Genomic DNA, 12,500 nt, shown 5'->3' with positions numbered 1-12,500 from the left:
CCCCACTCCACATACTTTTTTTGCTTATTAATTTTTTCTTCACTCTTCCCTTTTTTCCAATACTATAATCCAGTTCTTAATTATTTTTCTTGGCTTCAAGTGCATCATACAATTCTCCTTAGATTCAGACTCTGAGAAAGACACGAAATACTACAGTGAATTACAAAGTGTGGAGATCTGAGCCAGGCAGAACCAGCCTTGCATCACCGCCTGCCTGCCCGCCTCCTTCTTAGTAGTCACGGTGCTGCATTGCTTCCCAAGACCACCACACGCTGACTGATGACACACCTATTTATATCAGCCATCACGTGAACACCACACACCATTAGGAATCCAAGGAGGGCCAGCTGGACAACTCATGTAGACAATTTCGTTTTTTTATTTTTTTTTAATAGTCAGCGGAACAAAAAATAACATTACGAACGAAAAAAAGGAGAAAACGTTCATTTACCACCTTTGCAACACACACACACACACACACACACACACACACACAACAAACCTATTACTTATCATTATATTTACTCAACTGCATGGAATTAAGTTGATTACACAAGACAGAACAAAAATGGTGAAAAGAAAAGAACACTTGAAATTCCCAGTAGTATTAGTGTGAGAAAATAAAAAAAATTCTATATTATTAAACTAAAGAACAAAAACTAACATACATAAAAAGGTTGCTTCAAAATCGTATAGTTTCCCCGATGAACTCCTTTTCTTTGGTGCGTCGATAGAAAACGGCCACTCTTTATGGGTATCTGCTGAAAGTGTAAGGCGAGGCGAGGCTGGTGGCAGCGAGAAACGGTAGGTGAAGATGGGTGAATGGGAGAGGTAAAGGGATTTTAGAGATGGTGGAGGGGGGAGAGAGAGAGAGAGAGAGAGAGAGAGAGAGAGAGAGAGAGAGAGAGAGAGAGAGAGAGAGAGAGAGAGAGAGAGAGAGAGAGAGAGAGAGAGAGAGAGAGAGAGAGAGAGAGAGAGAGAGAGAGAGAGAGAGAGAGAGAGAGAGAGAGAGAGAGAGAGAGAGAGAGAGAGACCCGTGACTCTTCAACCTGTTCTCAGTTTATAAAAATCTGTCAACTGAGGCACCAGGGTGAGAAAAGAGGAACATAGTGCAGTAATTCATTATAAACTTGGAGGAAGGAGGAGGAGGAGGAGGAGGAGGAGGAGGAGGAGGACGAGGAGGAGGAGGAGGAGGAGGAGGAGGAGGGCGAAGATAAGAACAAAGACGGAACCAAAGACGAGGAAAAAAAAAGCAAGGACAAAGACGAAGACAAGATGAGAATAAGGAAGAAGGAAAGGAGGAGAAGGGAAAAAAATAAAGACGAAGATTCTTAATTTCCTCCTCTTCCTCTCCTTTCCTCTTCACATAACTGAGGTCTCGTGACAGGAGCAAAAATTAACGAAAGTCTTCAGTTTACATCACCCAAGGGTACCTGGTTTGAGGGCGTGTTTTGCTCCCCAAGACGCCACCTCCTCCATGCGTTCTGAGGCGAAGAGAGGTGGGGAGGGGGGTGGAGAGGGGTAGGGAAGGAAGCGAGGAGAGGTGGAAGGGGTGGAGCGGTAGAGGGTGGTAGAGAGGCGAGGTGAAGCATGGTGGAAGAGGGAAGAAAGAATTTATGATCGGGTGTTGAAAAGCAAGTGGTACATATTCTAAAACTTCCTTGTTGTCCTCCACCTTATTCTCTTCTACCACTACCTCCTACTCCACAACGAAATCATCAATCCACTCCACCACCTACCCACCTCGCCTTCCATATCCGCCTCCACCCGTCCACCCACACAAACACAAGCTCCACCCTCTCTCGTCCATCACCATCATCATACATTCTGGGGGCCGTTGATGCAAAAACGTTCAATATTTATTTTGCTGCACCAGTGAGTCTCAAGTCCTGTCCTATCCTACAGCCGAGGCACTCACAAGCTCCTACAGCCCCACCCCACCTTGCCTTGCCCCGCCCCGCCCTATCTCAGCCGGAATGGGTAAGATACGGAAGCTGGCACTGCGAGGGAATAAAAACAAATGATGTGGGCCAAGCGGGGCGGGGCTGAGCACGGCGGGGCTTGTCGGGGCACCGTGCCAACTCCGCCGTTAAGTCTACGTATGCCCGGGTAACATCAAAGGCCCTTCACCCTCACTAGCGGCCACTTTCCCACGTCCCTCCGCTCTGAGATGCTGGCGGGGGGCGGGGCGGGGCAGGGAGCGGGGAGGGAGAGTCAGGGCGCGGCGGATTGACTGTCTAGGAGGATGGGTATGTTCAAAGACGTGATGGAGGAGAATTAAAGGGAGGAAGGGCGGAATTGGAGAGATTGTGAAGGAGGAGGAGGAAGGAGGAGAACATTATAAGGACAGGGACTATTATGGAGGAAAGAGAAGGAAGGAGAATCAGAGAGAGGAAAAGCAAGATGAGGAGGAATGGAAGGAAGAGAGCATTACTGAAAAATAACACAAAGAATGAAGGAAACAAGGCAGAGGTGAAGGAAGGGAGACAGGCACAATAATAAAGTAATGAAGAAAGACAGGGAATAAGGACAATTATAGGAATGAAGGGAAGAAAGAAAGAATGGGAGTAAAGGAAAGGGAAAAGGAACAGTTATTATGGACGGGAAACGGAAAAACAGAAGGAACAGACAGAAGACAGAAACAATTATAAGATGAAAGGAGGAAGGAGAGACCAAAGGAATGAACAAAGGAAGAAAATAATCATGAACCACAATAGAAGAAAAGGAGGAGGGAAGGCATGGATAAAGAAAGGGAAAGATAAACAATTGTAAATGAAAGGAGAGACGAATGAATGAAGAGGAATCGTAAGAAGGATGCAGAGTACGAGTGTGGGGTGTTGTGGGGGGTGTTGTGGCGGGTGTTGTGGCGGTATTGTGGGAGTGTTGTGGGGTGTGGCGAGGGTTCGAGGACAAGATCTTGGCAAGGGGTGAGTGATGACAGGGGGGAGGGTGACTAGGGTGGAGGAGCAGGGGAGGAGGACGTGTCGGGAGAAAAAAATGGGGAGGGGGAGAAGTTGGGGAGCACAGGGTTAGGTTGTTTTCTCTTCTTTCATTCATGTTTGGGGTTTGGTCTCTCTCTCTCTCTCTCTCTCTCTCTCTCTCTCTCTCTCTCTCTCTCTCTCTCTCTCTCTCTCTCTCTCTCTCTCTCTCTCTCTCTCTCTCTCTCTCTCTCTCTCTCTCTCTCTCTCTCTCTCTCTCTCTCTCTCTCTCTCAGTCAGTCTCAGTCAGGCGCCGAACATGAGACAGGAATTCGTCAACCACTGCATGACAAATTTACCAATGATTACCGGATACTTAAGATTGCGTGTGTGTGTGTGTGTGTGTGTGTGTGTGTGTGTGTGTGTGTGTGTGTGTGTGTGTGTGTGTGTGTGTGTGTGTTACTGATGCTGGTATTTTTTTCTTCCTCTTCGTCTTGCTTACTTCATCTTACCAACTTCAACACAAGAAAAAATAAAAATTGTACGTTGCAGTAACGAAAATGGAGAGAGAGAGAGAGAGAGAGAGAGAGAGAGAGAGAGAGAGAGAGAGAGAGAGAGAGAGAGAGAGAGAGAGAGAGAGAGAGAGAGAGAGAGAGAGAGAGAGAGAGAGAGAGAGAGAGAGAGAGAGAATACACGAAATTTGTACTCACCAGAGGTTTGGTTTCCTGTTCTGCTGTGGCGGGCGGCTCTGTCTGGCGGGCGGGCGAGGGCGGGGAGGTGGGTGACGGGATGGCTTGCAGGCCGTCCTGTGAGGGCGAGACACACGTCAGGATGTACCTTCTTTGTCCTATTGTGTGTATCCTTCCTAACTCTGCTCCTTGTCCTGTGTGTGTGTGTGTGTGTGTGTGTGTGTGTGTGTGTGTGTGTGTGTGTGTGTGTGTGTGTGTGTGTGTGTGTGTGTGTGTGTGTGTGTGTGTGTGTGTGTGTGTGTGTGTGTGTGTGTGTGTGTGTGTGTGTGTGTGTCTGGGTTTGCCGCTGATGGCCTCAAGTGTTGCTAGGTGAGCCATAAACTTTCCTGTATCACACACAACAGCAATACACAGTCAGTGACCGCCTCCCGCCAGCTGGTGGGAGGGAGGAGTTAGTACACAGTGAGGACACTCCCCAGTGATGCACCAGGTGGACATGTGGACATGCATCCCGTCCACTACACCGATACACCACCACACAGCCACCACGACACAACACACCGCCACAATGCTGTCGTCACCACACACAACACCACTACTCCGCCGCCTACCTGCCTACTTGCGTCTCGGTCCTCCTCCAGCGCGGCGACTCCTACGCGTCTAGTATTAGTAACTACTTCACAACAGCACACAGGCAGCAGGGTCGTGAGTTAGTATTTCCGATACTACATGTTAATTATATTCTAGTAATTACTACTTCTTAACTCAGCGGATGAGCCACAGTGCACTACCACACCCACATCGCCTCGCCGGCAGCGGCAGCACGGGAGGCACAGCCATACAGACACATCAGGGAGCATGCAGCAGAAATTCAAGGGAAGGGAAACCACAGGGACGCGCTGACCACACCTAGGAGGTGGCAGGCGACTCCCGTTGAGGTGGTCTGAGGGGCGCCCCTTACCATCCCTCCCACCACCGAGGCACCGCCATCACTATGGGGCACAACTCTCATCAATGATTACTCCTTGGGGAAAAATAAACAAGCCATCAAACCGGCAATAAAGTGTCGTGTTCATCACGTTTATTGGCCGGGACAGAGCAGCGTCTCGCAGCCTGACAGGTTGGGCTTCTCTTTGGCCACTTGATTTATTTACTTTGTCAAGACGCCGAGCGTGCCTCCTCCACCTCCTCTCCCCCGCCACACACCTCACACACCAGCCAAATGCGGCGACCGGTGATCGTCCTCGCCAGGTAACAGAAAGCAGTGCGGGGTTCCGAACCCTCGCCTTCTGGCCTCACTCTGATTAAAGGCGCGACAGCCCGTGCTCAGGAGACAAAGTGTTGAGTATTGGACGCCTTTCGCCGGCTTGAACAGTGGCTCATGACAACAGGTGAGAGGTGGTGTGGGGTGAGGTGAGGGGTGCACGAGGGGGGCATGTCAGTGAAGCGGAGGGAATGATTTGACTGTAAATGTGAAATGTTTACCCTGAATTGCTGCAGCCATTCTCCGCCCACAACCTGCTTTCTGGGCTGGCCGCGACACGCCCGTCTAACAGTTTGGGACGCTGAAGTTGCCTCCACAAAATAACATCAACAAATGCTGCGGTATCTTGTACTAGACTTTGTGAAGTTTTTGAATCTATATATACCCATTTTCACGCCGCAGGTTACAGAGGTAACTCCGCATAGCTGATCGGTGGGTGCACGTAGGGTGCAGGAAAGAACATCCGCTGCTGAGTGTGGCAGCTTGTCATGTTGGTATAGGTGACTGACACGTCTGATAGTGAGAAGCACAGCGTTCTCGGATTGACTGTCCTCTGCGTATTCCACCAACAACTGCTGCGCAGAGTAGCAATACTCACAATATACGAAAGTCATTTATTTACTTATTTACTTTTTACAGTACTGTACCTCTGATATTTCCAACAGAACACCTGAGCTGCCAAATGCACCCTGGTGTTTACGTTGTCAAAATTATGTTTACTGCGCAGTACTCAACACACGAGTGACTGAACACTGCGGGGATGTTTTCCATCCGGTTCCTCGGCGCAAGACAAATTACTCTCACCCTCTCACCGAGCACCACTGACGACGCATGACAGATTACCCTCGTGAGCACCACGGACGGGACAACAATCAGGAACATTTGCATGGCCAGTGCTCGGAACACCCAATTAGGATTGAGGAGTCACTCATGTGCCACGGCGGGGGAAGGAGAGCTGGTGGGCGTCCTGGTCCCTGAGGCAAGTTGGGGTACAGCTTAGCTCTGGACACAAGCGGCCCCGCGTCCAGGCGTCGCGTGGAGGGACGCGGGGCGGGACAGGGGACAGGGTGAGGCCATGCTCCGCGTCCCCAACACAGCAGGCCCCGCACCACCGCGGCCAACATGCCGTCTGGAGGGAGTGACGCAGGACACGTGCTTGGTGTACACGCTGCTGAGTGACCCGTGTCCTCGCCGCCACTCTAACCCACCGAGAGAACTGCACACAACACGCAGACATGCAGCAGAGATAGGTAGTGGATCATAGCATGAAGAATAAAGAAATGGAAGTATGTACAAAATGAAACAAATAAACCGAAAAGAGTACGCAATGAGCTAATAAAATCATAAATAATGCGTGAAGAAAGTAGGGGAAAAAAAAAAGAAAAACACGGTTCTTCCCGGCGAGCATGAGGGGGCGAGGCGGGGGTGGTGCGTCAGGGCACGGCTGTGTGGGAACGGTGGTGAGGGGGAGGATGGGGGTGGAGGATACACTGCCCGGCACGCGGCTGCCGCCACTCACCACCAAGACCTTGCTCACCACTACCAGGTATTCGTATAGTTACCGGGAATTCGTCTATCTCTCCCAAAAAGCTCAGGATGTTCCAAAACTAAAAAGGAAAACAAACGAAAAATAAATAAGCTTATGAACCATCATTAGGTGCCGGAAACAAGGCTTCCGTGACGGCCCGACAAGGCGGTGCGGGGCAGGCAGTGGGGCAGCTGGGACCAAGCTCAAGACAAATGGAGGTGCCTCTCGTGGCTCCGTCCAAAATTCTGACTTGGAATAACAGACAAGACACCCTTTGCATTTCGGATGTTGCTGCAGGGAAGCCGTCAACAAACACCGATATGGTCACCGCTCTCCTCACCGTCTGCCTCTACGGCGCCACGAAACAACAGAACGTAGAGGAAGGTAAGCGTGGGCAAGCCCTGCTGGCCCAGTCCAGCACTGTGAAGGTCACTAGTCCTGCCAGCCCAGGACACACCAACCCGAGGGCTTGAGGTTCCGCACCGCCTCACCCCGCCGGCCGCCGCGTCGGGCACATCATGGTCACCACAAGCACATGGCTATTATTGAAGTTATGGATGTATTAATTTGGTAAAGGCATACGGGGCCGTTACTGAATTAAGCTGTAAAACAAATAAATAAAAATACATGTACATAAGGTATATTGCTTAAAACCAGATTAATGGAAACAACATTAAAGCAGCGGCATGACGGAGGTGCGGTGGCTGGGATGCGTCGCCACCACCCTGCCTCCCTGCTACACAGGAAGGAGTGTGGCCAGGGTTAGGGCGGCTGACACTGACCTTCCTGGCGCTGCTCCACCTGTCCACCTGCTGCCGCAGAGAAAATGAGTGCACTCCGCCACCCTGTGAGTCTTTCTGGGGAGGTGAGGAGGAGGCGGCCACGAGCGGCCCCCCGCCACCCTGAGGGTGGAGAGGGACCGTCCGGGGTAGGTTGTGTTTGGACTTGTCATGCACGGAATGGAAATGTACAGAATACATTATAGAGTGAGGTGGAAATCAATGACCTGAAATTTGAAATATACTGAAGCATGAGCGTCAGCAGCTTGTAAATTAAGGAACTAAGGAGGCGCAATGCATGTGAGCGGTCTCGTCGGGGCGCGAAGGGTCAGTGAGTGCAAGAGTAATGGCTGAAACTCGCGTGAATGTCTGAAGAATATCACTGGAAGAATTATAATAAGTTGCATCCTAGGCTACAGGAATTACATGTTAGAATCAATACCCGAAATAATGAGGACGATTCTGCAGCTTTTAACACCGTGCCGTGGCAGACGTGTCCTCGCGCGTCTGCTGCACTGCACCACGTGTCGGTTCCTTCTGAACACCGGCATGTGGAGACGAGAGCACGAGGCTCGGCGTGACGCAGGGCGCAGACAGGGGCGCGGCGGAGCAAAAAAAAAAAAAAAAAAAAAAAAATTGAGGACACAAGGACACAAGGACAGCGGATGCGTCACACAGTCACTGCATATTAAACACTTTTGACGGACGGAGGGATGGTCAAACACACACACACACACACACAGACACACACATACAACGAAGACGTAATCAAATGCTTAGTTAAATGAGAAGACCTTCACACACACACACACACACACACACACACACACACACACACACACACACACACACACACACACACACACACACACACACACACACACACACACACACGCTCTTCACTCCACTGACTCAGGAACACTACAAAAAGTTGCATCACAAGCGAAGGTTACACTCAGAAGAACAGAACCATCCCATTTCCTACACGGACGCCTGATGGAGTTCCACCAAGGACAAAGCCAAGCGGGGCGGGCATGGGATGGCCATCGCACACAAGGACAGGACACCCTCTTATATACACACACAGGACAGGACCCACTTGATGATCCAACACGGCAGACACCTTCCTGCTGCACATGCCGTTGGAAAAGGCGAGGACAAGAAAATATTATCAGGTATGAGAAAGGACGAGAAGCAGCAACAAGGGAAGATAAATATGAAAGAAAAACAAGGCAGGTAAAGAAATGAGTGAGGAGGGAGATTTTTCAGTGGAGGAGTGATGAGTGACTGAGGAGCAGGAGGGAGAGAAGGCGGGAGTGAGAAGGAAATGAGTGCCCTTTCCAACACCGTACCCCCTTCTTCCTTCTCTTCTACACTCGAGAATATCATGACAAGGTAAACAAAGCCATATGGTGGAGTCCTTTTTGTGGCTAATGAACCTTCACCTCCTCCCCCTTCAGACGACGCTTTCTTCAACTTTAGGCAGCAGAAAGATGAAACAACTTAGATGTTTTTCTCATCACCGCAAGATCTCCATCCTACAAGTCACCACAAACTGTCACCAACAAAAGTTAGGTGTATACTAAGTGACGCTTTAGGAAACTTCAAAGACACACAAATCATTAACTCCTTTACTCTCTCTCTCTCTCTCTCTCTCTCTCTCTCTCTCTCTCTCTCTGTGTGTGTGTGTGTGTGTGTGTGTGTGTGTGTGTGTGTGTGTGTGTGTGTGTGTGTGTGTGTGTGTGTGTGTGTGTGTGTGTGTGTGTGTGTGTGTGTGTGTGTGTGTGTTCTTTTAGCATCCCCCACCACACGCTAACGCTTCCTGTGAGTGAAGAGTGAGCCGCGGGTGGATGGAGATCGGGGTTGGACAGTGGTGATGCTTCAGAGAATTAGGGGTCGAGGGGGTGAGTGCGGCCATAATGACGGGGCATTCATGTGTCAGGTATCAAGGCTGTGCAGGCGAGGGCTCCCCATATAGCTTTGGCACTTGCCCAGCCAGTGCCACGCCGACCTCCCAACCGCCTCACGCCTGCCACCTCATTCCGCGCCGCGCATCTCTTAATAACATAACCCGTCACTCCCCTCCCTCCTCCCACGCCCTGAACCTTGAGGACATGAAGGCAATGAGTCAGGTTCATTTCTCAAGCAGTGCCCGTAGTATGTGCTAACTGTATATGGTGCTGGCACTGTGGTTTGGATTAGGCACTCGCCCTGCTCGGGCTCTACACTCACTGGCGCGACACAACTGCGACTACACCAACACCAAGTAACCTCTCACATATGTTTCTAGTGTGTTTTGCCTTTAATCTCAATCTCAAATCCTCCGATGTAAGAATCTACCAACAGTCAGGTTTTGTAAGTGTCAGTACATCAGGGGGGCTTAAGGTGGAGGCAATACATGAAGCATACTAGGAGTGATCACAGCAGATCCCTCGACTGCATGACACTACCGAGGGCCAATTAGTCTACGGTCACTTCCGGGATTGACGAGCAGTGAATGGCAGTGAAAAGCCGAGGAAGGGAAGGGAAGGAAACAGGGTGGTGGTTCTGGAATAGAGGACTGACGGGGAGAGAGAGAGAGAGAGAGAGAGAGAGAGAGAGAGAGAGAGAGAGAGAGAGAGAGAGAGAGAGAGAGAGAGAGAGAGAGAGAGAGAGAGAGAGAGAGAGAGAGAGAGAGAGAGAGAGAGAGAGAGAGAGAGAGAGAGAGAGAGAGAGAGAGAGAGAGAGAGAGAGAGAGAGAGAGAGAGAGAGAGAGAGAGAGAGAGAGAGAGAGAGAGAGAGAGAGAGAGAGAGTAAATTTCAAACCCAGCAGTAATAAAGTCACTTGAGACAACATTAAAAGTATTACCAACAATTTTTAATATGTTTGCTAAAAGGAAGACGAAATAAGATGGAGGAGTAGAAATGAGAGACAGGTGACAGATTAAAACAGTGAAAGAGCTACGTATAGAAAGACAGAGGGAGAAGGAGGAGGAGGAGGAGGAGGAGGAGGAGGAGGAGGAGGAGGAGGAGGAGGAGGAGGAGGAGGAGGAGGAGGAAGGGAAGAGGGAGGAGGAAGATGATGAAGGTGCAGCCCCTCGTGAAGTGACTAAGATGTAATGTAAGTCCTGTTGAAGACTGAGTGTTGCCTTTCAGCCCAGCACACACACACATGTACTGCCTCCTGCAACACTACCAAGCCGCAGGACCTGTCACTCCCATCTGAAGCCACGCAGGTGTGTTACGACAGCTACTAATTAGTGTTACCTGCACCTCATCACCGTGATAAAAAGTAAAGTAAATCCGCTCATATTACTGAGAGAGAGAGAGAGAGAGAGAGAGAGAGAGAGAGAGAGAGAGAGAGAGAGAGAGAGAGAGAGAGAGAGAGAGAGAGAGAGAGAGAGAGAGAGAGAGAGAGAGAGAGAGAGAGAGAGTATCTGGCACGTGTCCGTACGAGGCGGCGTGATACAAGACATGGAACACCACAACATTAAATACTTGGAGCATGGGCAGAAGAAGGAGGAGGAGGAGGAGGAGGAGGAGGAGGAGGAGGAGGAGGAGGAGGAGGAGGAGGAGGAGGAGGAGGAGGAGGAGGAGGATATGTGTGGGATCTTACTACACACACACACACACACACACACACACACACACACACACACACACACACACACACACACACACACACACACACACACACACACACACACACACACACACACACACAACAAATACCGTACATCATAGTGATTTATAAAGGTCTGTGTGTGGCGCAGTGGCAGAGGGAGAGAGAGAGAGGGAGAGGGAGAGGGAGAGGGAGAGGGAGGGAGATGCAGACGTATAGGGTCAGACTGGAGGACGCAGAGGGAGGGCAGAGAAGAGAGGGACCCGTGGGGAGTTTAAAGGATGATTTCGTAAGAGACGCTTCCTTGCCGAATAGGGAAGTCGAAGGAAATTGCAAGGTACTGATGATAACCGAGGCAGTAAATAATTATAGGGTTTTGCGGGACTTATGGGGCGGGGGAGTGTTACTTGAATGTTACCTGCGGGAGGGAAGGGAGGTGCTAAATTACAGGTATCACCTCACTAACAGGAAGACAAGCGCCGCCACCGCAACACTCGCCTCACCTGGCCTCGTCTGTACCTGTACCTGATTCTTCCCTCCCCCTCCCTCCCTCCCTCAGAACTATCACCTCCAGTACTCCTTGCCAACACACACACGCACGCACACACAAAAGACTACAATCTTCTCCTAAAGTAAACAGACGAAGTGACAGGGGGACAAATATGTACGTACGTAGGTAAGAAGGAACAATATTGAAACGAGGCAGGACAGAATCACAGGTCAATAATGCGCAGAGATCATCAGTGTCAGGAGAGACGCAGAGAGTGTCAAGGGTCACATTCCCTGTCCAATCTTTCTCTTCCCTTCGCGTCAGTCTTGGAGGAGGAGGAGGAGGAGGAGGAGGAGGAGGAGGAGGAGGAGGAGGAGGAGGAGGAGGAGGAGGAGGAGGAGGAGGAGGAGGAGGAGGAGGAGGAGGAGGAGGAGGAGGAGGAGGAGGAGGAGGAGGAGGAGGAGGAGGAGGAGGAGGAAAAAAAAGTTGAAAAAAAAACTGAGAATAGGAAAAACAAACAAAATGAAAGACAAACTCCACAACAACAAGGGAGAGGAGACACAAGGAAAGAAGCAGCATGACAGGTCGCGGGCGGGAGAATGGGAGGCGAGAGGCGAGGAATGAAAGTCGTGTTGAGGAAGGCACGGGTTTAGTGGAGGGAATGCGAATATGCACAACACCGCAACACCTCCCCATGTGACCTTACGCCAAACCCCTCCCCACCCTTCACCCCTTCATCCCCACCACCTCTTCAGATCCCACTTATTCTTACGAACTCAGGAGGAAAAAAACAATGATAAGACAAGAAAGACTACATATCCACCTAACCATCCACACCCAGACACCTACACCTACACATGTACACCTAACCATCCACACTTACACCTCCCCATCCACCCGCAATATTGAGAGTCGTAAGAATATACAAGGGAATAACACACACACACACACACACACACACACACACACACACACACACACACTTATTCAGCTATCCCTTGTTCTCCTCCCTTCCCATCAAGTTGTCCGTCTTTTCCACCTCATCATTTGTCTTCCCTATTCTAGAGTTTTGTTTCTTATTTCTGTGTATGGGGACAATGATGGGTGGGGGAAGGACGGGAGAGGAAAAGGCAAATAGATGGAAAAGTAAGACGAGAGGTACGAAACGAGGTGAAAGGAAAGAAAGGGGGAAAAGTGGGTAATAAGGGAAACGAAAGGGAGAAAAGGAGAG

At 50.2% G+C, this 12,500-nt stretch overlaps 1 protein-coding gene across 8 annotated transcripts in view; it reads right to left on the bottom strand.

The window, feature by feature from the left end:
- LOC135100691 (uncharacterized) overlaps positions 1-12,500 on the bottom strand; it is a 99,366-nt gene that overhangs the window by 81,059 nt on the left and 5,807 nt on the right. For all 8 annotated transcript variants that reach the window (XR_010268875.1, XR_010268874.1, XR_010268873.1 and 5 more), the window contains exon 2: positions 3,629-3,724. Coding sequence is in view for 5 of the 8 variants with exons in the window: in XM_064003861.1 (XP_063859931.1) it covers positions 3,629-3,724 (96 nt within the window). In the remaining 3 variants the exon portion in view is untranslated. The remainder of the gene's footprint in view (positions 1-3,628; positions 3,725-12,500) is intronic.

This window comes from Scylla paramamosain, chromosome 5 (genome assembly GCF_035594125.1).
Source record: "Scylla paramamosain isolate STU-SP2022 chromosome 5, ASM3559412v1, whole genome shotgun sequence".
Taxonomy (NCBI): Eukaryota; Metazoa; Arthropoda; class Malacostraca; order Decapoda; family Portunidae; genus Scylla; species Scylla paramamosain.
The sequence above is the reverse complement of the archived record's forward strand: the minus strand, read 5'-3'. Positions and strand labels throughout refer to the sequence as shown.